Source organism: Frieseomelitta varia, unplaced genomic scaffold (assembly GCF_011392965.1).
Source record: "Frieseomelitta varia isolate USP_RPSP 00005682 unplaced genomic scaffold, Fvar_1.2 scaffold_421, whole genome shotgun sequence".
NCBI lineage: Eukaryota > Metazoa > Arthropoda > Insecta > Hymenoptera > Apidae > Frieseomelitta > Frieseomelitta varia.
This window is the reverse complement of record NW_025110170.1, coordinates 68,972-91,060: the sequence shown is the minus strand read 5'-3', so window position 1 is coordinate 91,060 and position 22,089 is coordinate 68,972. Positions and strand designations below refer to the sequence as shown.

At 30.1% G+C, this 22,089-nt stretch overlaps 4 protein-coding genes across 5 annotated transcripts in view; 2 read left to right on the top strand and 2 right to left on the bottom strand.

Moving 5' to 3' along the window:
* Positions 1-235: 235 nt before the first annotated feature.
* On the bottom strand, positions 236-18,125 carry LOC122531877 (26S proteasome non-ATPase regulatory subunit 1). The gene is made up of 10 exons (XM_043660149.1): positions 17,989-18,125; positions 17,607-17,724; positions 17,349-17,518; positions 17,052-17,260; positions 16,510-16,977; positions 16,197-16,423; positions 15,855-16,107; positions 15,415-15,603; positions 3,119-3,334; positions 236-328 (listed from the first exon to the last, which is right to left on the bottom strand). Exons 1-10 carry the CDS (start codon positions 18,005-18,007, stop codon positions 260-262), a joined length of 1,938 nt encoding a protein of 645 aa, XP_043516084.1. The 5' UTR covers positions 18,008-18,125; the 3' UTR covers positions 236-259.
* Positions 10,859-15,376, top strand: LOC122531881 (pancreatic triacylglycerol lipase-like). Its single transcript, XM_043660154.1, has 7 exons — positions 10,859-11,022; positions 11,360-11,525; positions 12,449-12,597; positions 12,895-13,140; positions 14,450-14,638; positions 14,720-14,843; positions 15,235-15,376. The coding sequence occupies exons 1-7, from the start codon at positions 10,998-11,000 to the stop codon at positions 15,290-15,292; spliced, it is 957 nt and encodes a 318-aa protein (XP_043516089.1). The 5' UTR covers positions 10,859-10,997; the 3' UTR covers positions 15,293-15,376.
* A 206-nt stretch (positions 18,126-18,331) lies between the features above and the next one.
* On the top strand, positions 18,332-19,725 carry LOC122531882 (transcription initiation factor TFIID subunit 9). Of its 2 annotated transcripts, none has more exons than XM_043660156.1 (3): positions 18,332-18,591; positions 18,725-19,174; positions 19,395-19,725. In XM_043660156.1, the coding sequence occupies exons 1-3, from the start codon at positions 18,453-18,455 to the stop codon at positions 19,532-19,534; spliced, it is 729 nt and encodes a 242-aa protein (XP_043516091.1). In that variant the 5' UTR covers positions 18,332-18,452; the 3' UTR covers positions 19,535-19,725. The 2 variants fall into 2 exon arrangements, with proteins under 2 accessions (XP_043516091.1, XP_043516090.1); XM_043660155.1 differs by having other exon boundaries at positions 18,333-18,591; positions 19,389-19,725.
* Positions 19,726-19,885: 160 nt separating this feature from the next.
* Positions 19,886-22,089, bottom strand: part of LOC122531884 (golgin subfamily A member 6-like protein 22) — a gene marked incomplete at its 5' end in the record, with an annotated part of 3,475 nt that continues 1,271 nt past the window's right edge. The window contains 3 exons of the mRNA XM_043660157.1: positions 19,886-20,665; positions 20,956-21,188; positions 21,535-21,726. Of these exons, the coding sequence (XP_043516092.1) occupies positions 20,005-20,665; positions 20,956-21,188; positions 21,535-21,726 (1,086 nt within the window). The remainder of the gene's footprint in view (positions 20,666-20,955; positions 21,189-21,534; positions 21,727-22,089) is intronic.

The window sequence follows — 22,089 nt, the reverse complement described above, 5'->3', positions numbered from 1 at the left end:
TAATTATCAAAATTGTATACTCGCAATCTCGAAACACGAAATCACTCCGTCTCAATGCCTCTTTTTTTTTTTTTTTCTCTCGTCTGATTTCAGATATTTACGAGAACCTCTCGATGACGTTATTAAATGCATGGTTATGTCGACGACGTGCGCGAGAACTTCCGAAAAGAAAGGTACGTCGACACGAACCTGGGCCGCGTCGAGGAATTCGCATACTTCGGCCCCATATTCAACGAAGTTAAGTATTCTTTAGTGGTACTCACCTGAACAGCAAGAATCCCAGACCAGTGACCGCGGCTCGTCGAACATCGTCGTTCACGTCCGAGACCTGAAAGAACATAATATTTCTGTAATATTACGTAGAATTGATCTTGCGACAGATTCACATTTTCTCGTTAATTCTGAGAAATCTTCATTTCACTCTCCGGTAGAAATTGAGATTTCTCACGTTTGTTGGTTTCAGATTTCGTAATTGTATATTGGAATTTTTACTAATTGCTAGGAATCAATTTTTTGATAGTTTAATACAGAGTAAGCTAATAATTGGCGACTTGTCCCTACTTTCCTGTACGCCATCATTACCCCCTCCACCGAGATCGATGCATTGGAGGGGGCAACGGCCGCCAGTCAGCCACCTCTGATTTAATACATCATTACTTTAGTCGTGATTTACAATAATTTCGACGTTTTACCGAGAACTCGATTTTTCTAATAATTATTTCACTATTCTCGATAATTTAACAACTTGTAATAACCTTGACCTTTTTGCCTAATAAAAAAATTAATCTTTATTTCAATGCTATTACCGTTACACTTTACTATTATATTACTGTTAATTTAATATAACCTTTGACTATTTATTGCATGGAATTGATTTTACGAGAAACTGTTTGACGATTTGATACTTTCGTTATTAAATCAACGAATTCATTCGTTGCGGTAGAAATTGAGATTTCTCACGTTTGTTGATTCAGGTTTCACGTAGTGGAAGACAGAGTTAGACATTTTTACTAATTGGTATTTAAAAATTAATTTTTTAAGTTTAAGTAGTTTAACATTATTATTATTTATAATTCCTAATAATATATATTATTATTACTATTTCTATAACATTATTATTATTTATATAACACTATTATTATTATTTATAATTTATATAACATTATTTTATTTATAATTCCTAATAATATATATTAATAATATATATTCCTAATAATATATATTATTATTATTTTTATAACATTATTATTATTTATAATTCCTAATAATATATATTATTATATATTATAATTCCTTTAACATTATTATTATTTATAATTCCTAATAATACATATTGTTATATACTTACATATTCCTAATAATATATATTATTTAGAATTCAATTTTTTTAACAATGATATCACTAATTCAATAATTACAACAACTTGACTTTTTACCAAAAACTTAATCTTTTACTAATTAGTAAAGGCGAAATAATCGATCATTTGTAATTTAAATTTGTTGCTAAGAAATTAATTCAATAGTTATTCTGATAATTTAATCATCAATAGTTCACGAACTATTTAGCAAGAATTTAATCATTTTTTCAATAGCTACGTTTGATCAAAAAATACTCTCACCTTGACCGATATATATATATATATATATATATATATATATATATATATATATAATAGTTTTAATCTTTTCCTGAAGAACTGACATTAATTTTCCATTAAGGAAGATCGATAAACAACGAAAATGACGCGAACGATTGAAAATCAGAGTGTTCTACTTCTGCATCTAACATTTGAAATTATATGTATTAAATAGTATTAAATGATTAATGGAATTAAGTAATATTACTTATCGTCTCTGTACGAAGAAAAAAAAAAAGAAAAGAAATAGCTGATATTAGTTGTCATCACTATCGTCGTCGATCATCGAAATTAATCTGGACAAGAAATTTTACACCTTGACGCGTTAGATTCATCCCGGTATCACAACTATCTTTCAGTTACATTCATTTTTCCAAATATAAACAATATTTTCTACTGATCCATGTAATCCACGTCACGCTGAAAAATTCAATTTCAGTCTCGTTTCGTAGAATTATTTCAATCTATCTCTCGCTCTCTTGAAGGAAGAAAGAATGCAATAACTCTGTAATAATTCTGATAAGAAAGTTATGTTAAGGAGTTTACATTACGCAAAAATGTAACAACTCTAATTGAATTTTTTACAGTGATTAAAAACGACATTTGAGAACACGAGACAGCACTTGAAGCGAAACAATTTACACTCGTTTCGTTCAAGATTTTTTTTTTTTTTTTTTTTTAATATTCACGCTTCGAGCGAGTACTCGTAGACTATTAGAATCCTACGTATGTTAATAATTAACAGAAACATAGTTGAATTTACGAAAATCAGCTTGATCTCCTAATTGTATTCTTAAAGTAAAAATTTGACGAAAAATTATATCACACGAGTTCATGTGAAAGTATGAGGATATGATCTATTTAAGGAAAGAAATTATTCGTTGTTTGACTAAGATTCCGAAGTGAAAAAGAAATCGAAAAATTTATTGTTCCATTCCTTAGCAAATAATATCTCGATGGATAAATAATAACTCTTCGCTAATAAATTCTCTCGAGCGTTCTAAACATTTTTGCCATAATTAATCGCAATTGATCAGTGACTCGAACAAATTCAACAAATCAATTTTTCACACAACTTCGATACGCTCGAAAAAATTTAATCTAATTTAAAACAATCGATAAACAAATAAAATCTTCATAAAAAATTCTAATCGCGCGACGCGCCGATACTAATCGTTCCTCACCGTCTTCAACACGATTATTTATATCCGTTGATCTACACGATTGTGAAACTCAATCAATCACAATAACTGCGTGCATATTTTATTTATGCATATTTTCACTGTCGCTTACTGTATTTTATTCAAAATAAATCGAATAACCGTCGTATCTAATCGTCATCGTCGGTAAATCAAAAACGAGACTGCGTGTAGGAAACAAAATGACACGCGTGAAAAAGAGAGAGAGAGAGAGAGAGAGAGAGAGAGAGAGAGAGAGAGAGAGAGAGAGAGAGAGAGCAGCTTTGCTTTATGAAAACTTACAGCAACGTGCAGCAGCTTCCGGATGGCCTGATTGTTTCCGGTTCCACAATAGGCCATCGCCAACGTGTACATGCCACTCCTTCGAAGGATCGGGTCCTTGTCGGCGCAAAGTGAAGAGACCAGAGGATCAGCTTCCTCCAAACGGCCGTACATAGTGAACGCGATACCCACGGCTAATCCTCGGAGGATCTTCTCGTGCTGCGTTTCTTGGGCATACTGAAAAACATTGAGAATTACTCGTAGGATCACAACAGCATCTTGAAGCATTTCGTGAAACAATTATATACGATGAATTTTCTTCGCGAAACTGTGTTGGATTTCATCTAAATGGAACGTATTGAAATAGTGTTTTCCCTTTTTTCAAAGCGGGTTTTGTTTAATTGCATTACTTTTGTTTAATCTTTAATAAATTATTAGATATATATAAAATGTATTAATGTGTGTGTGTGTGTGTGTGTGTATACATTAAAAAGTAATATATATATATTACGTATATTAATACATGTCTAATGTATATGTATTGTATATAATATTGTACACGTATAGGCATATAATATATTCCAGATTATTGTTGTATATTTATTTTATGCATATTTATACTATTGTATAATGTATAATTAATTAAATTAAATTATATGTAAATATATTTATTGTATAATATATAATTATATAATATTTATAATAATAAACGATAAATATTATAATAAATAATATTCATAGTATCTAACATTTATAATAATAAACAATAAATACTATAATAAATAATATTCATAGTATCTAACATTTATAATAATAAACAATAAATACTATAATAAATAATATTCATAGTATCAAACATTTATAATAATAAACAATAAATATTATAATAAATAATATTCATAGTATCTAACATTTATAATAACAAACAATAAATATTATAATAAATAATATTCATAGTATCTAACATTTATAATAATAAACAATAAATATTATAACAAACAGTATTCATAGTATCTAACATTTATAATAATAAATAATAAATATTATAACAAACAATATTCATAGTATCTAACATTTATAATAATAAATAATAAATATTATAACAAACAATATTCATAGTATCTAACATTTATAATAATAAATAATAAATATTATAATAAATAATATTCATAGTATCTAACATTTATAATAATAAATAATAAATATTATAACAAATAATATTCATAGTATCTAACATTTATAATAATAAATAATAAATATTATAATAAATAATATTCATAATAATATAACATTTATAATTTCACACTATCATTCAAACTGCAAATTATAAACTATAAATTATTTTCTTCTTTTAAGTTAATCAGTAAATAATACAATTTTGTGGTACATGTGTGTAATTCCTTCTCCTAAACTACACCGTCAAGTTAAATTAAATTAACAAAATTAAGATAAAATAAAATTTAGTAGAAAGTAGATAATCTTGTGGAAAAAAAGGACGACTGAAGAAATATCTGATCTAGATTCTCAATTACGAATCAAATCCTCAGAAATTGAATTAATTTTTAAGGATTTGATTGGGTAATTTAATTTAAATCCTTAAATTAAAAGGAGCTTTTCACATCTAAGAATTAAGTGATCAATTAAGAGATTGATCAAGATCCAATATCCTCTGTCTAATATTCATCAATGTTACTTTTCAATGGCCCCACATCTTGTTTAATCATTTGCATCAAAATAAACCTCTACTAACCTAAATTTCAATGGCAAAGAGATAGAACGTGAGTCTACAAACGATTAATATCCAACTAGAAGTGATATATGTATCCAAATTCAGCATCTCGTCTTTTAGGCAGAAATTCATAATGAATCATTCCCTAGCAATGCAAACAATTCCCTAAAATCTAATCTCCAAAGATCTTTCCAAACAACTCGATCATTCCACTGTAATAAATAAATAAATGATTGTGCAATCATAATCTTTCGGCTCTCAGCGCAGAGTAGTAATTTTGAAATTCATGAATCATGTTTTCAATTCTATTTCACCAATCTCCAGAGCGTGTGAAATTATTACAGATATCAATTCGACGTTCAGCTATCTAACAACTAAACTAATATTTTCCTACGCATTGTGGATTTATCGTATATCGCATTTTCTGAGAATTTTCATTCTCGAAAATGTTTCTTGCAATTTTTACATCTATCAGTTTGTTCCTTTATTATTATTAACATTAATGTTTACTCGTAACATTAACACGTTGACGTTCCAAATCTTTCGCTTGTTTCAAAACGAAAATCACACTGATTGTTCATTGTCAATCTAATTACGTGATTAATAATTATTGATCTAAATATCTATATCTCGACACAGTTTGCAGATATCACGGAGAAGTGTCTTTTAATTTGCAGACGAACAAATATTTTCTAATTTCTATACTTCTTTCAAAATGGATCATTTCTTTTATCGATTCAATTAAATCGATCCGCGACTCTTCTGAATTCGAAAATTGGCTGGAAAATTTATTAAAAGTGCGAGAAAAACGAAACAGTCGGGATTGAAGCAAAGCCCGTTTCAAAGCAAATCGATACGCTTAAATCGATTCTCCGAATGAAAATGAAGTTTTACAAGGAATATGTACAACGTGAATACGTTGGAGTGCACGCGTGGATAGTTTTAGAGTGCACTTCGGTGAAAAAGTGAATGGATTAGCCGTGGGAAACGAGAAACGAGGAAAAAAGAACCAATGGATATAAACCAAAGAGTGAAAGGGTGAAAAAAAGAAAGTTAAGAGCCTGCATGTTAATGGCGATAAAAGAGAGAGAGAGAGAGAAAGGGATGTTCTTTTAAAAATGTGCAAATAGATTAATACAGGGGGATTTAATTTGTGCTTCGTGCCTCCTTCTCTCTCGAAAAAAAATTTAGATTGTTATTATCTTTGCAATATATTTTTTTAATTAATATTTTAATACTATTTTTTACTATTATTTATACTATCATTATAATATATATTAAATATTATATATTACTTTATATTATTATATATTATTTATATATATTACTTTTACTATTATTTATACTATTTTTTACTATTACTTAATATTTTGTATACTTATTAATTGTATTATATATAATACAAAATGTATTATATATAAATAATATATATAATTATATACTTAGATAATATAATTATATAAATATAGTATAATATAACAATTATTATATTATAATATAATAATATAAATAATTAATATATACAACATAATTAAATACAATAAAATTAAATAATATATATAAATAGTATACATTATAATTATAGAATATATATAATATATAATATATCATAATATAATAATATAAATAATTAATATATATAACATAATTAAATATAATAAAATTAAATAATATATATAAATAGTGTACATTATAATTATAGAACATATATAATATATAATATGTTATATTATAATAATATAAATAATTATGTAATAAATATATAAATATATATAAATAATTATATACTTATTTATTATATTATATATATTACATAATATAATTATAATTTGTATATATATATATATATTAATAATTTATGTATTTGTTTACATAATAATTATACAACAAAATTGTTGCAAAATCACATAACAATTCCTCGACACATCCTTCGTTCAAGCAACCGTTGGATTCCTCGCATTTTCGAAAGGAAATAAAATTGCGAAAGATCATTTCTCTCGACGCTCGCATAGTTTTCTTTTCCAACACGTCTCTCGTAATCTGCTCGTCGTATTATGAAAACGTATAAAAACCTGGGATCTCAAGAACACACTTCTCCATTACACTTGTCGTTTTTAATTTCCACGCTTTTAGCAAGAAGAAAAAAATTAAAAAAGAAAAATGGTAACAGCTTCTAGAGATACCGAGCTCGAACTTAAAAGACTGTAACACTTTGAAGAATCGCAAATGCACGACAAAAATACACGTAACACGAGCTTTCTGATCGATATTATCTGAAAATCTTACGCCAGCTCGCAACGCGCGACAAGAAACTCACTCGCGCGATATCTTCTGAAGTTTGAACACGCATGGTACAACTATAATAAATTAGCGAATATAAAATGAAATTAAGAATTAGAATTGCATCAGTAATTAATGAAATTTGAAAAATAAAATGAAATGCAGAATCAGCATATTTGCTAATATCTAGTAATTATATTACAGTGAATAATTATAAAAGAAATTAAAATTAATAAGTATAATTAAGAAATTCAAATTTTATTTAATGAAAGTGAGATGTAAATTAATAAGTATAAAAGAAATTCAAATTAATAAGTATAAAAGAAATTAAAATTTTACTTAATGAAAGTGAGATGTAAATTCATTGAAGATGAAACAAGATTTTCGATCGTTTTGCGAAATGATCCAACACGAGAGGAACACATTTTCTAGAAGCATTTAAAATTTCTTTCGTGACTTATTAAATATTGTTTCGTTATTTATTAAAATTCGAGAAATTCTAACGTTTAAACTCTAAAGTCCATTCTCCTTTTTTTTCTTTCCAACAAAACGGTGCAGCAGATTTCGATCTGGTCGAAAGAGAAAAATTTTTCTAACAGTTAGAATTCTCACAATTTTCAAAAAATAAAATTACCCCTACTTCAGCATATGAAACGTATTTATAAAAACACTTTAAGAGATTCGATTACGACGACTGTGTTGGTCAAGTTCGGAACAAATCTAAATTAATTATCACATTAAATTAAAGAAGTCGCGTCAAAGAAAAATGTACAAAATACCATAAGAAATTAGTGTGCTGTAGGCCCAATAATTATAGTCGCATAACGACAGAGAATTTCGAAATTCGTCTCATTCCTCGAAGAAGGTTAAAAAGACAATTTAAAACTGTAGGACGAACCTATAAAATACTCTGTATTCTAATTACTATCTAATGACGAGTTGAATAAAAGAAACGAAATATTATCGACACGCTACATAATCGGGGACCAGTGATAAATTAGTTTATCTCTGCGTAGTTATCAAAAACTCATTTCCAACACATAAGAGAGTAACATAAAAAAGCACTCACGACCTCTTTTCATAATAGCCAAATAATCTCCGGTCTCTTAACCATAGAAACACAAATTAAATATGATGAAAAAATAAAACTACGATAGAAGTATAAAATAAAAAATAAATTTATCGCGAGCTTTTGCAATTGCGATGATTTTCACAATTCAGGCGACTTCGCTGGCAAGTGAATTAAATCTTTTAAAATATATATTTTTCAGAATGTTTAAAAATATTTCCATATATTTGAAAATACATTTCTAGATACACGTAACAGGCAAATGTCAATTGTTTTTGAGAAAGAGCAAACGACGATGAGTAATCCCTGTAAGAATATTGTTCTTTCATTTATTTATTTGCATTTGTTGACCGTTATCGTCTGCTTCGTCGTCCATGTTACTATCATGCAATATCGCCTCGCAATATCAAGTCATTTATTTAACGAAGATACTGATTCAAACGGCTGGTCATTTGCAGCAATGCAAGCATTACGTCGTACACTGAACACTCTGTTCAGAGCTGGACATTGTTCCTTCTGGCGCTGCAGCTATGATTTCATCTTCTGAACAAACGAGAAAAATCAAAATTCCCTTTCGCGAGTTTCTCTAAAACGGAGCAAACCTCTTTTTCCTTGGCTTTTTGCTGGCCCTCTGTATGTTTTCGTTGAGGTTTCGACATTTAGATTCGGGTAAATAAAAATAATAAAATAAAAAAATAAAATAAAAAAATAAAATATTATAATAAAATAAATAAAATATGATAAAATAAAAACAATATTTAATAAATATAAGAAATAAAATAATATGATACAATAATAAATAAAATATAAGATAAAAAAAAATTTAATAAATAAAATATATATATAATAAAATATTTAATAAATAAAATATAATAAAATGAAAAAAATATTTCATAAATATAAGAAATAAAATAATAAATAAAATATAATAAAATGAAAAGAATATTTCATAAATATAAGAAATAAAGTAATAAATAAAATATAATAAAATGAAAAGAATATTTAATAAATATAAGAAATAAAATAATAAATAAAATATAACAAAATGAAAAAAATATTAAATAAATATAAAAAATAAAATAATATACACAGTATATTAAATTTTGTCACCTAAAATTCGGGACACGTCGTATATCAAATAGTTAAATAGCGAAAAATGGTTTATTTTATGACCATTCGAAGCAAGAACAAGATGAAGGCTGCAACATCGATTGAGCAAAACCACGCAAAGAAGGGCGAAACTGTTAAATCCAGAAGAAGCAGCTATCACGAAATAAATCCAGGAGAAATAATTGTCCATCGGCAACAATTGTCGAACTCAAACGACGAAACTCAGCGAGAAAAGAATCGTCAATTTGTCAAGGGAATCCTCTATTCCGACGAAATAGGTCCAAACGAAATTCTTCCTCGCTTTGACATTTATTTGTCAGACTTACGGTCCCTAATTTTTATTTCTCTAAGTTTCTGCGACATTCCCGAAGAGATGCGAAATTTACAACATCCGATGAAGTTAAAAGACGTCTGGATGATCACCTTATTGCTTCGAAGTCACCGTGTTTTTTATCGAGCACGGATCTAGCAAATTACCAGAGAGATGATGAACATCTCCATGATCAAAATGTTACTCCAAAAATCGAAAAGTATTCATTTCCATATTATGAATTTTGAATTTTGTGAACTGTTGCTCGCTTAATGTCAAAATCTGAGCACTCTGTTTTGAATACTACTGTCAAAGTAATTAATAATACATAAAATATTACACTGTTACTATAATATGAATATAATATATATTATAAATAATATAGATATTTTATTATATTATTATATAATATATATTACTATTTAAATATTCTAAATATAATATATAATAATATATAACATATATTATTGTTATTATTAAAATAACAAGACATATATTATTGTTATTATTAAAATTTAATATATAACATGTATTATTGTTATTATTAAAATTTAATATATAACATGTATCATTGTTATTATTAAAATTTAATATGTAACGTATATTATTGTTATTATTAAAATATAATATATAACATATATTATTGTTAGTAATAAAATTTTAATGTTAATATATAATATATAGTTAATATATAGTTAATATATAATATTAATTTTAATGTTAATATATAGCATATATTACTGTTATTATTAAAATTTAACATATAACATATATTATTGTTAATATTAAAATTTAATATGTAACGTATATTATTGTTATTATTAAAATATAATATATAACATATATTATTGTTAGTAATAAAATTTTAATGTTAATACATAATATATAGTTAATATATAGTTAATATATAGTTATTATTAAAATTTTAATGTTAATATATAACATATATATTATTGTTATTATTAAAATTTCATATATAACATATATTATTATTTAATATATAACATATATTATTATTAAAATTTAAATATTCTAAATATTACAAAGATAACACGAGAAGAAAGTCTGCCACATCATGATACATAAAAATAAATAAATTTCCAAAGTGTTGCGAGAACGAATGTGACATTCAAGGGGGGAAATCATTTCATTTAAGACCGCGCTTACGTTAAGACTAAAATCCGCTGGCTATTTTTCCTGACTATTCGCAGCGGTGTGTTTGCGAGTGTGTGAATCGGTGATCGTTCGTCAGCCAATGTGTATCAGTGACTTATCAACGGTGCAGCGATCGAGTGGACAACCTATTGTTTCCCTTAAACCTATAAAAGGAACGCCGTGAAACGCGAAAGCAAAGAAGTCACGACCACATCTCGCCACGTATAGCGATCGTATAGCCGACAAAATGGTCAACGCGTCGTTAGCGCTACGTTCGTATCTTGAAAACCTCTTTAAATCCCGTGGCAATCATAATTTGTGGATTTCTGTGTATTTTTTCTTTTCTACTCGATCGTAACTGAAATTTGTTAATTCTCGCGCCACTTTGGACGCGTTTTTTTTTTTTTTTTTTTAATCTGAGATTTTCATATTTCAAATGTTTTTAAATGCTTAATTGCTTAATGTTTTTAAATTGCTCGATCGCGTTGCGCGCTCGTTTTCGCCACTGCAACTTTCCCGAAATCGAAATCGAAGGTTGAAATTGTGAATCGGTGCAAAATGGAAGTTCAGTTAATTGTGAATTGACGAGAGACGATTGTCCTTTTCCAGTTTATCCCACGATGCTCACGATGCTGTCGCAGAGCAATTACACGATTTTCCCGACCGAGCAAGGAGCACCGTACTTCGTTCTACTCGATCATACACCGCTGTCTACGGAGGAGCTGAACACTTTGGGAACAGACATCAACACGATCACTTTCACACTTTTCACACGGTCAGTACCTTCGCTAATTTTCCAATTTACGGAAAAAATACTTTTCTTGGTGATCATTGCTAAGTTTATGCAAATTTCGTGTCCGATAATATAATTATATTATATATAATATAATATAATAAATAATATAAATAATATATCATAAATTCTATATAATATAATATATAATAAAAAAAAATAATATATCATAAAATATATATAATATATTATATAATATAAATATAATATAATTAATATAATATATAATTTAATATATTATACAATATAAATATAATATATTTAATATAAATATAATTTAAAATATTAATAAATAAAATATAAATAAAAATATTTTATAATATATATAATGTAATATATAATATAAACATAATTATATAAATATAATTATATATAATATGATAATATTATATATAATTATATGATATATGATATAATTATATATAATATAATAATATTATATATAATAATATGATATATAGCAATATAAATATAATTATATATAATATGATATAATATATAATATAAATATAATTAAAATATATAATATAAATAACATACATTATACATAACATAATTATAATATATAATATAAATAATATGCATTACATATAATATAATTAATTTAGGGATTGTGATACAAATTCGTTCCTCCTCTCGCGCAAAATTCAATTCTTTCAAGAGTATTTCAATGTTAAATAATCGTAAAAATTCAGTCATTTTGACGGTTTCACAATTCTTAATTATTCATTCGAGTCAAATAATTTTTCCTCATAAGTTTCATTCATAAGGATATGTAATTGAATTTTATCTAGTTTCACACTAATGGAATTAGACAACTTCTTTTTTTTTTTTTTTTTTTCTTTTAGAGAAACAACTGTCATTCTCTTACTCACTCTTCAAATAAAATGCAATTTTCATTCCAGGTATAATCCAAAAAAAGGCCAGGCCCTGATACTGAACGACGTGAACTCTGTTCGAAATAGCGATTGGGACGCGAAGAAATCAACCATCATAGTCACCCACGGTTGGACTTCCTCGGGTTCGTCAGAATCATGCACTCTCGTTCGCAATGGTAAGTTTCAATCGACGTTTGAAATCAATCAGTTGCTCAGCATCGACAATTTCAGATCCGATCAATTGATTTTTTGGGGAATGTTTCATTTCCCACTCGTGATGAATACTAAACTTACAAAATCATTCTCCATCCATGTTTATCAATTAATAACACTCTTCCCGTGACTGTCTCAATATTTATTATTTACTAATTTTTATCCCTACTTTTACCAACTTCAAAGTCCTTACGTTCCTTACCGAGAATAATTACAAAACGCTGTAATTATCTCGCGTACTAATTGATTTCGTTTCGCAGCTTTCATCAAAGTGTGGAACAGCAATGTCATCGTGGTCGATTGGAGTCAAATAGCGGACAACGTGATTTATTCTCGCGTTGTGAAGAGCGTACCATCTGTCGCCGACCACGTGGCAGCTTTCGTCAATTTCCTGCGTTCTAAGGCCGGCTTGCAAACCACTAACTTGAAGATTGTCGGGCACTCCCTCGGTGCACACGTCGCCGGCCTCAGCGCGAGAAAAGTTGGCAATGTCGCGGAAGTTATCGGTGAGTAACAATAAAGAAACAGAGGACGTGGCAAATTTGCTTCATCGAGAAAACTGACTCAATATCTCCCTGTGTTAGAACGTGGATTCGTGTTCATTCAACGTTGCTAATTCAACTTGACTGAAGATCGTTTATCGTTCGATATCCTTGGCAAATTTTCGAATTTCATTCTTGTCTAATCGACACTTTATAAATTATTGTACGGAAACTTTCAGTGTTAAGTTACTATTCCTCAGATTTCTCTAACAGATTCTCATCTTCCCGAAAGTTCGGGATCATTCTCACGTTCAAAAACCTTTCTCACTCAACGTTTATCGCTTTTGAAAAGCCAAAACTTTGAGAATTCATTGAAAGAATGTCGTGGATGTAAACGGTGCTCACTTTGATCGAAAATAATGGTGCAAATTTGATCGAAATAATTTTCAAAAAAATTATCCAACATTCCGTACGATCTAATTCTAGCAAAGAAATTAGTACGCCAAGTACTTAATACTGTCTTTACGTTTATAATAAATTTAATAGTTTCGCAGTTCTAATTATCACAAACAAAACGTGTTATTATTATCTATTAATCCTACGCGAAATAATAATCGAGGATTATAGATCTTCGTGCGAGATTGGAAACAACAGAGCAGATTTATTGGATTGAAGACAATCAATGAACGATTAATTAAAAGATAAATGATTCTAAATATAGAGGATATATTTAGATCATCGTAACGTGAGAGAAAATACGTGGAAAGAAATGTTGAGGGAAGAGAATTGAAGTGAACGAAGAATCTTATGCAAATTTCGAAACTCCAATTGAAGATGAGGAAAACTTGACAGATTCCTTTTTTTTCCCCCTACATTTTAAAGTGTGATATAATGAAACATCGGATGTGAAGTATCCTTTTCCTATACTCTTCGATTCTTGTTTCATTCATTGTAACAAAATATTTAAAGTATACAAAAAAATATTTAACAAAATATTATATAAAAAATATCTAACAAAATATTTAACAAAATATTTAAAATATTATATAAAAAAAATATTTAACAAAATATTTAAAATGTTATATAAAAAAATATCTAACAAAATATTTAAAATATTATACAAAAAAACATTTAACAAAATATTTAAAATATTATATAAAAAAATATCTAACAAAATATTTAAAATATTATACAAAAAAATATTTAACAAAATATTTAAAATATTATACAAAAAAATATTTAACAAAGTATTTAAAATATTATGTAAAAAAATATTTAACCAAATATTCAAAATATTATATAAAAAATTATCGTGAAATATTTGCGATTACAGCTCTCGACCCAGCCAAGCCAATGTTCGAAAACAAAGGGCCGGGGGAGAGAGTTGACAAAACGGACGCACGAAACGTTCAAGCTGTTCACACATGTGCCGGATTGCTAGGTTTGGATATCTCTATCGGTACCTCCGACTTCTTCGCCAACGATGGGAGGTATCAACCAGGATGCACAAATGATATGTTCGGTAAGCAAAGTACACCCACCACCAGAATTGAAGAAACTCCAAAAGTTTCAAAAATAAAGTTTCAATACTTTGGGGATGTAGGATCCTGCGCGCATGGACGCAGTTACCAATACTACAGTGAGTCTGTGACGAATTCTAAAGGTTTCCTAGGTACAACTGACAATGGTGCAAAGGCATACATGGGTGGTCCTACTCTCGATCCAAGGTAAATTTTATTTTACTACTGTTAATTGTGAATTTTTGTGCATTCAAACGCGTAGAACGCAAATACTTAATAGAATCTTTGGGTAGATCTTACTCTTTTAATTGTGAGTTTAATTTATTATTGTCTTAAAAAGTCATCAAATAGTATCAGTATAAGAACTATAAATGGCAGTATAATGTATATTCAAATCGTTGGGTGTCATTGGCTTGTAATAATCTCTATTGAAAAGCTAAAACTTTGAGCGTTTAACTTTACTTTCTACTTCATGATAAAATTAAATTGGATGAAAAATAACAAAAAGCTAAGTAATCACAAGGTCTAAATTAATGTTAGTTAGGGACTGATGTCGACTGAATTATCTGATGCTAATACGAACTAATTTCTTTCACAGAGCTAAAGGAACCTACCATTTCAAAACTAGAAGCAGTTCACCCTTCGCCCTTGGGTAAAATTATTCTCTACGCGTAGTTTAATTGTGTGTGAAATTCTTGTTCACGTTGAGAAATAAATAGCACTTGATTTATTTATTACAACTAATAGCCGTGCAAAAGAATTTTTATTTCTTACTTACCGCAACCATATCCTCAATTGCTTGGGTTGACTTTGATCCCAGCATGACCATGCCCATAGCGATGCCCGCAGCCTCGCCAGTAACAGCGTCATCTTGATAAAGATTGAATTTCAATTGTTCGTACACATCCTGCCTGTGTGAACCCATTGCGGCTAGACCCAATCCTAAACAGCCTCCGTGACGTACCATCTGTAAGGAAATCATTGCAGATTGTAAATAGCAAGCTGAGATAAACAAACAACACTACATTTGCTGTAAAGAAATATAATATCTGAAACTCTAACTTTTCATAGATTCGAAAGAAGAATAGGCGGAAAAAGATTAAAGATATTTTATCGAACAAAATTAGCTGAAATTTCTTATCGTCTGATTTAATGCTAAATCTATTTTAGTACTAAATTGACTTCGCAATCGCAATATGTTTCAATAGACTACTGTACCTCGTTTTGTGCATCTTTCAGCTGACCAAGCAGATAATCCGTAATTGCTGCGCCGTGGTTTGCGTGAATGAGTCCTAATGCGTACAAGCCACCTCCTTCGGAGTAACCAGCTCCCGCGCCGGTATCTCGTGGAAGATAAGACTGCATTAGGGCTAAGGCTTCTTGTTCGTGGCCTCTGTGAATTACCCCTAAGGAGGCTGTTGCTGTTAATTTTGCCCAGTTTGTAGCTCTAGCCAACCATTCTAAATTATCTCTAAAATATGACGAAGAAATAAAATAAAACGTAAAGACATCTTTTAAAAATATAATCTGGTTAAATTGAATATAATGAAGTATATTTACCTTAAAAATTGGTCGCTAGTAGTTCCAGAATGCATATACGCATTCGCGATTACTGTGGCAGTATGACAAATAGACACACGTATAGTATCTTTAGTATTTTTCAATATCAACATGTCGGTATGATTACTGCGAATTAGAAATTGAAGATGCAAATCGATAGAAATTTCTCCGCCTAATATACTTGACAAAGCGTCCACGCGTTCCTGTTGCTCACGTTCCTCGGTATTCTAAACAAACGAAACGATAAATTAACAAATTTACATTACTGCATGTTATGTCAGTGCGTATGTACTATTTTATTTTTAAAACTTACCAAACTTTCAACGCTACGTTGAGATTTCTCCTCAGGAGCTGCTGTATTACTATTGTTTTCAGTCTCTGCAGCTGCCGGCTCTGAAGAGCTAGCCTCAGTGGCTGGTTTCACAGCTGGTTTTACAATTGGTTTAACCATAAGGGCTCCCGGAATAGGAGCAGTTGCTCTCAACGCTTGTAGAACACGACCAAGGAACTGTTGAGTTGCTGATTCGTACAAGTCAAATGCGATTTGATAGGCCATAAGAACACAGTCCTGTGAGCCTTTGCTCAGTCTGTCTAGAAGTTCAGCAACAGCCAGTGGATCGTCGAGGAATATCAAACACTGACACATATTAACATAGTCCGGTGTTCCCAGGTTACGGTAAAGGCTTACTAAGCAACGAAGTACAGTATTACGGAAGCCACGATTTTGAATGAGGCTCATAACAACTTGAAACGCATAGGACAGCATGCCACTAACATCATCCTGCAATAAATACATTAATGAGCATAAATTTTCTTATCGCCTATATTACTTACATAAGTTAACATTCAACCCACTGATTGCATGATTGCAGCTTCAAAGATATCCATTCTTCTTGTTTCCAGAGCAAGACCCAGAGCTTGACGATACTGATTGTCATCTAAGCATCGCTGAAACATTCTGTTTACAATTCCTTCTAATCTCGGATCGATTCCTTTGCTGTTTAATTGCAGTTTCCCCTCAGCTTCCAACACGCGTTGTTGAGTATAATAATCAATGCATTTAGCTGAAATAATACAAAAGTAAATATTCTCATTGCAAAATATAATTTAAATAATATTTAAAAATAGTAGCCAATAAAATACTGCTAATACCTATAGTAGTATCAACATATTCATTGCGAGCATTAACATCAAAGAGTTCCCCAGCTCCTAGAGCATAAGTCAAAGAATCTTCAAAACTTCCTAGATGATAATACACTTTGCTAGCAACTAGTGCAGCCAAGTCGTGTTGAGGAAATAATTTGTCTTCATGAAGAATCTCACTTGAATAAAAAAGAAAATGTTTTATTAAAACACTTATCAAACAAAATCAGTTATAAAGAAATAAGTAGTACAATAAAAATTACTTACATCTTTTCTATGGCCTCGGAAATTTCAGGCCAAAATTCATCGACTATCATATCCAGCTTTTTCAAAGCAAACACCTTCAGTTCTGGCATTGGCTCCTCAAGGAGGGAAATGATGCCAGCTGAAAATAGAGTAATCAAGATCAATAAATCGAATTAACTAAAAAATACACGGATCGTAAAACAATGTTTGTTAACAAAATACACATTGTACAAAATACATCATTGTATTTAATTCAAATACAAATCTATAGGTTATGAACTACAAGATTTGCAAATCATTGCATGTGTGATAACCAAATACAGTATAAAAATGTACCAATAAATTTGTAGATAATAAAATTTAGACATACGCTATATTGTTACATTGAAAACAGATAATTTACCTGCTGATGTGATGTTCATTTTGAATTTTATACGATATATAATTCCTGTAGCGAAAACTCTCCAAGACAGTTTGATGGCAAGCCACGAACTGAGTAACCAAATTCAATTGAAACGTGCCACAAGTTGTCTCAATGATTGCCATACTAACAACGAAGAAATTCGTATCATTTTTAAACATCACGTCTCTTCTCTCTTGCTCGTCATTCCTCGAAAACATTTATCTAATAATAAAACTGACGACGGTAACAAATGATAGTAATTAATTAAATGTGTGAATAACGAACTTTTAAAATTGTAAATCGACCTTTTAAACTCTCGAAAATTCACACTTTATGGGTGGCAGCACTGCGTGAACAATGGCGCGTACTTCACAATTGTCTGTCGGACGCTAACCTAAAACATGTACAATTGTGATTACGAATTGTTGTGGAAAGTGCAATTATAAGAGTATTATTTTTAAAAAATGACGGAGAAAGCGAAAACCATGAGCCACGTGAAACATATTCCGAAGGATGCCCAAGTTATAATGTCAATTATGAAAGACATGGGGATTACAGATTACGAACCGAAGGTTATAAACCAATTGCTCGAATTTACGTATCGTACGTATTTTGTATTTTACTTAAAACAATATGAATATTATAGATATATAATCGTGCATGTATACCACTTTTCATTTTATAGTTTTATAGTAAGAAACAATAAGTTATAAAATGATTGGTTTATATTTTGCAGGTTATGTTACTTGCATATTGGACGACAGTAGAATTTATGCAAATCATGCTAAAAAGAAGTTCATCGATTTAGATGATGTTAGGTTGGCAGTTAAGATGCAGTTAGAGCGTACATTCACAAATCCGCCGCCAAGAGACGTGTTATTAGATGTTGCTCGAGCGAAAAACAATGTGCCACTTCCATTTGTCAAGTCGAACACTGGCTTAAGATTACCACCTGACAGATTTTGTTTGAATGCAACGAATTACAAACTTAAAAATGTGACGAAAAAGATTGTTGGAAAACCGTTACATCCTTTGGTCGGAAACAACATCCAAGGTGGTCAATCCAAAATCAAAGTTGAAAGTAATAAATCAGGTCTTTCTATAGTCAAGAGGCCAGGCACACTTGCAACGGTTGCCAGAACTCAAAGTATTTCTATGCCAAAACCGGTGCTGAAGTTTTCAACAGGTAAGTGATGGAAAAAAAGGTAAAAGTATGTTAGGAACAATCAATTATGTATTGCTCCACAGATCCTTTCAGAGCCTTACATTCCCAAACATCTGTTCCCTCTATCCATATTTCACTAAGAACACAAATATGTAAGATATAAAATTAATGGTGTGGTAATATTAAAATTTGTTATTTTAAGTATCCTATTTGTGTTAAACGTTGAAATTTACAGCTACGGCTGGAGGAGGCACTGTAAAAGCACAAGTAGGTAAACCAAAAATACAGATTTCCTCAGGGCAAACAATGCCTCCTGTCAAAGTAGAAGTCGAAGAGTCCATGAAGAGGAAAAGAGAAGACGATGACTACGACGTACCATAACTAAACACTGGTTGAGTTTTTATTTCATATTTTTTATTTGTATCATATGTACCAATGGCGATTTTATTGTTTCGCAAAAAAGTAACGGTCCGTAATTTTCTCTTTTTGTAATTAGTATTGAATATCAGATGGAAGTATATTTTTTAACTGAAACCGCTGTATAAAGTATAAATAATGAATGAAAGAAATTATCCATGTTTGTACTTATGTCTATCCACTATATATATACTTTATCTATGTTCTCCGCGAATATTTTCCAAATGTAAATTTCTGGGATAGTTATCAACCGATATACTTTTCTATTGAGTATTATAAAATCAAACATCAAGCAAAAAAAAAAATAAACCGACAGAATTTCTTAGATTTCAATTTATTTATTAACAACGAAATTTATTTGGGCGCTATTTCAAGTCACAGAAACGTAGACACTTTATTCATCGTATTTACACGAAATCAAAAACTTCTCAATTCTATGGAACTCTATATTCGAATTCGTCGTCGTGAATTCGTTCTCCATTGGCTTCATCATCCGGGTCGTATCCACGATATACTTCACGAATAAGTTGTTCATCAATTTCATCATCTTCGTATTCGATTTCTTCAAGAAGCTCTTCCTGTCCCCCTTGCTGTTCCTCTCTTTGCTGTTCCTCTCTTTGCTGTTCCTCTCTTCGCTGTGCCTCTCTTTGCTCTTCCTCTCTTTGCTCTTCCTCTCTTTGCTGTTCCTCTTTTTCCTGTTCCTCTCTTTCCTGTTCCTCTCTTTCCTGTTCCTCTCTTTCCTGTTCCTCTCTTTCCTGTTCCTCTCTTTCCTGTTCCTCTCTTTCCTGTTCCTCTCTTTCCTGTTCCTCTCTTTCCTGTTCCTCTCTTTCCTGTTCGTTCAGAGTCGGCATAAACTCTTCTAGGGGAACAAACTGCTCTTCGAATGGCAGATTATTTTCTAATGGTTCTTCCCATATCTGCGGAATATCAGCTGGTTCTTCTATATCAGGCATCATAGGCGGTACGTCGTTTGGAATTTCAATTTCTTCCTGTGTGAAATCCTTTTCTTTCTCGTCGTCCTCTTGTACGCATTTCACTCGCTGAAGTGGCTTGAAGAGTTTAAACTCTTCGGGCAGTTCGTTTTCTGCATAGAGTCTGTTTGATGTAACAAATATTTAGATTATGGGTATGGCAAGTTTTATACTTGTAAAAAAGTAAGCAACCAACAATGAAACTATTATCAATAATTATCATTGTCATTGAAGTAATGAAAGAGCCAGTAATAAATGATAACATATATATATATATATATATATATAAATTTACAGAAAATGAAAAATACCTGTACCTGCAAAAATATCATTCTGCCACAAACGATAGAAATATTGTGCCTGTCACTGGACGCAGATTTGAATTACAAATGGAATCAATAATTAATTTCCTACCTGTCTGCAAAATAGATACGTCGAATCCTGCAGTTTGCGTGGATTTGGATGCGCGTAGTCTCGATATAATTTGTTCCGTACGCTCTGCGCGTGAAATCCGCTAGATTAAATTGAATCTGATTCCAGCCGGGGCATAGGCCGATCGGCATTGACGTGCAGAACGGTCGAACTCGAGTGGTACTTTCAAAGTTGCTCACTCGAAATCGTCTGTGCATATCCTTGTTGTCGAGTATCTATCGAACCAAGAACAACAACATACTTCATCTGCATAGTTTCGCTATTACGAAATGTCATTGCTCGCGAACTGTGGACTTTCATGCATCTTCAGAATTACACGAACGCGTAACATTATGATATAGATGTAAAAATTATTGTAAAATTACCAATGCAAATGATTTTTACGCGTTTTCACATGCAGTGTACTTTACATGAATCTTTACACCTTCGAATTACCCGATGAAATGCGTAAAAGTCCACGGTCTGGTTGTTATTCTTGTAATAAAAAAAAGAAAAAAAAAAAAAAAAAAATACAATGGAAAAGCAAAGGGAGGCACCAAATCGTTCACGTGAAAAATTTACTGTTATCTCGAACGTGAAGTACTTCTTCATGTTCTTGATAATCATGATGAGAAATGGAAGTTTAATGCCGAGGGCTTTCTGGGGTGCACGTGGGCAGAAGATATACGTTGTCGTGACGTTGGTACCGGCTATTTCCAGTGCCAGGGACTTCACCTCGTCGTCTGTTATTCTTCGAATGTAACCGTTCTTTACCTGATTTCATTTTCAGTGAGACTCGATTATTACGATCGTATGTAACAACTTTGAAATATTCCGTGTAAATATGGCTCCTCACGAAAGTACTTGAACATTTGTACAGGAACGTTTTATTTTCGGTTTAAGTTTACAAATATATACTCTATTATATATATATATATTACTCTATAAATGCTATATATAGAAATTACATAACATTTAATGCAATATATATATATATATATTTATTTCGAAAGCATTTGAATAATCAATATAATAATATTCTGTGAAAGCCATATTTACTTATCTTACGTTTAAGATGGCTGTTTATCCTAAAATTGTATCTTTTTTTTTTTTTTTTTTTACTTATTTTTGAAAATA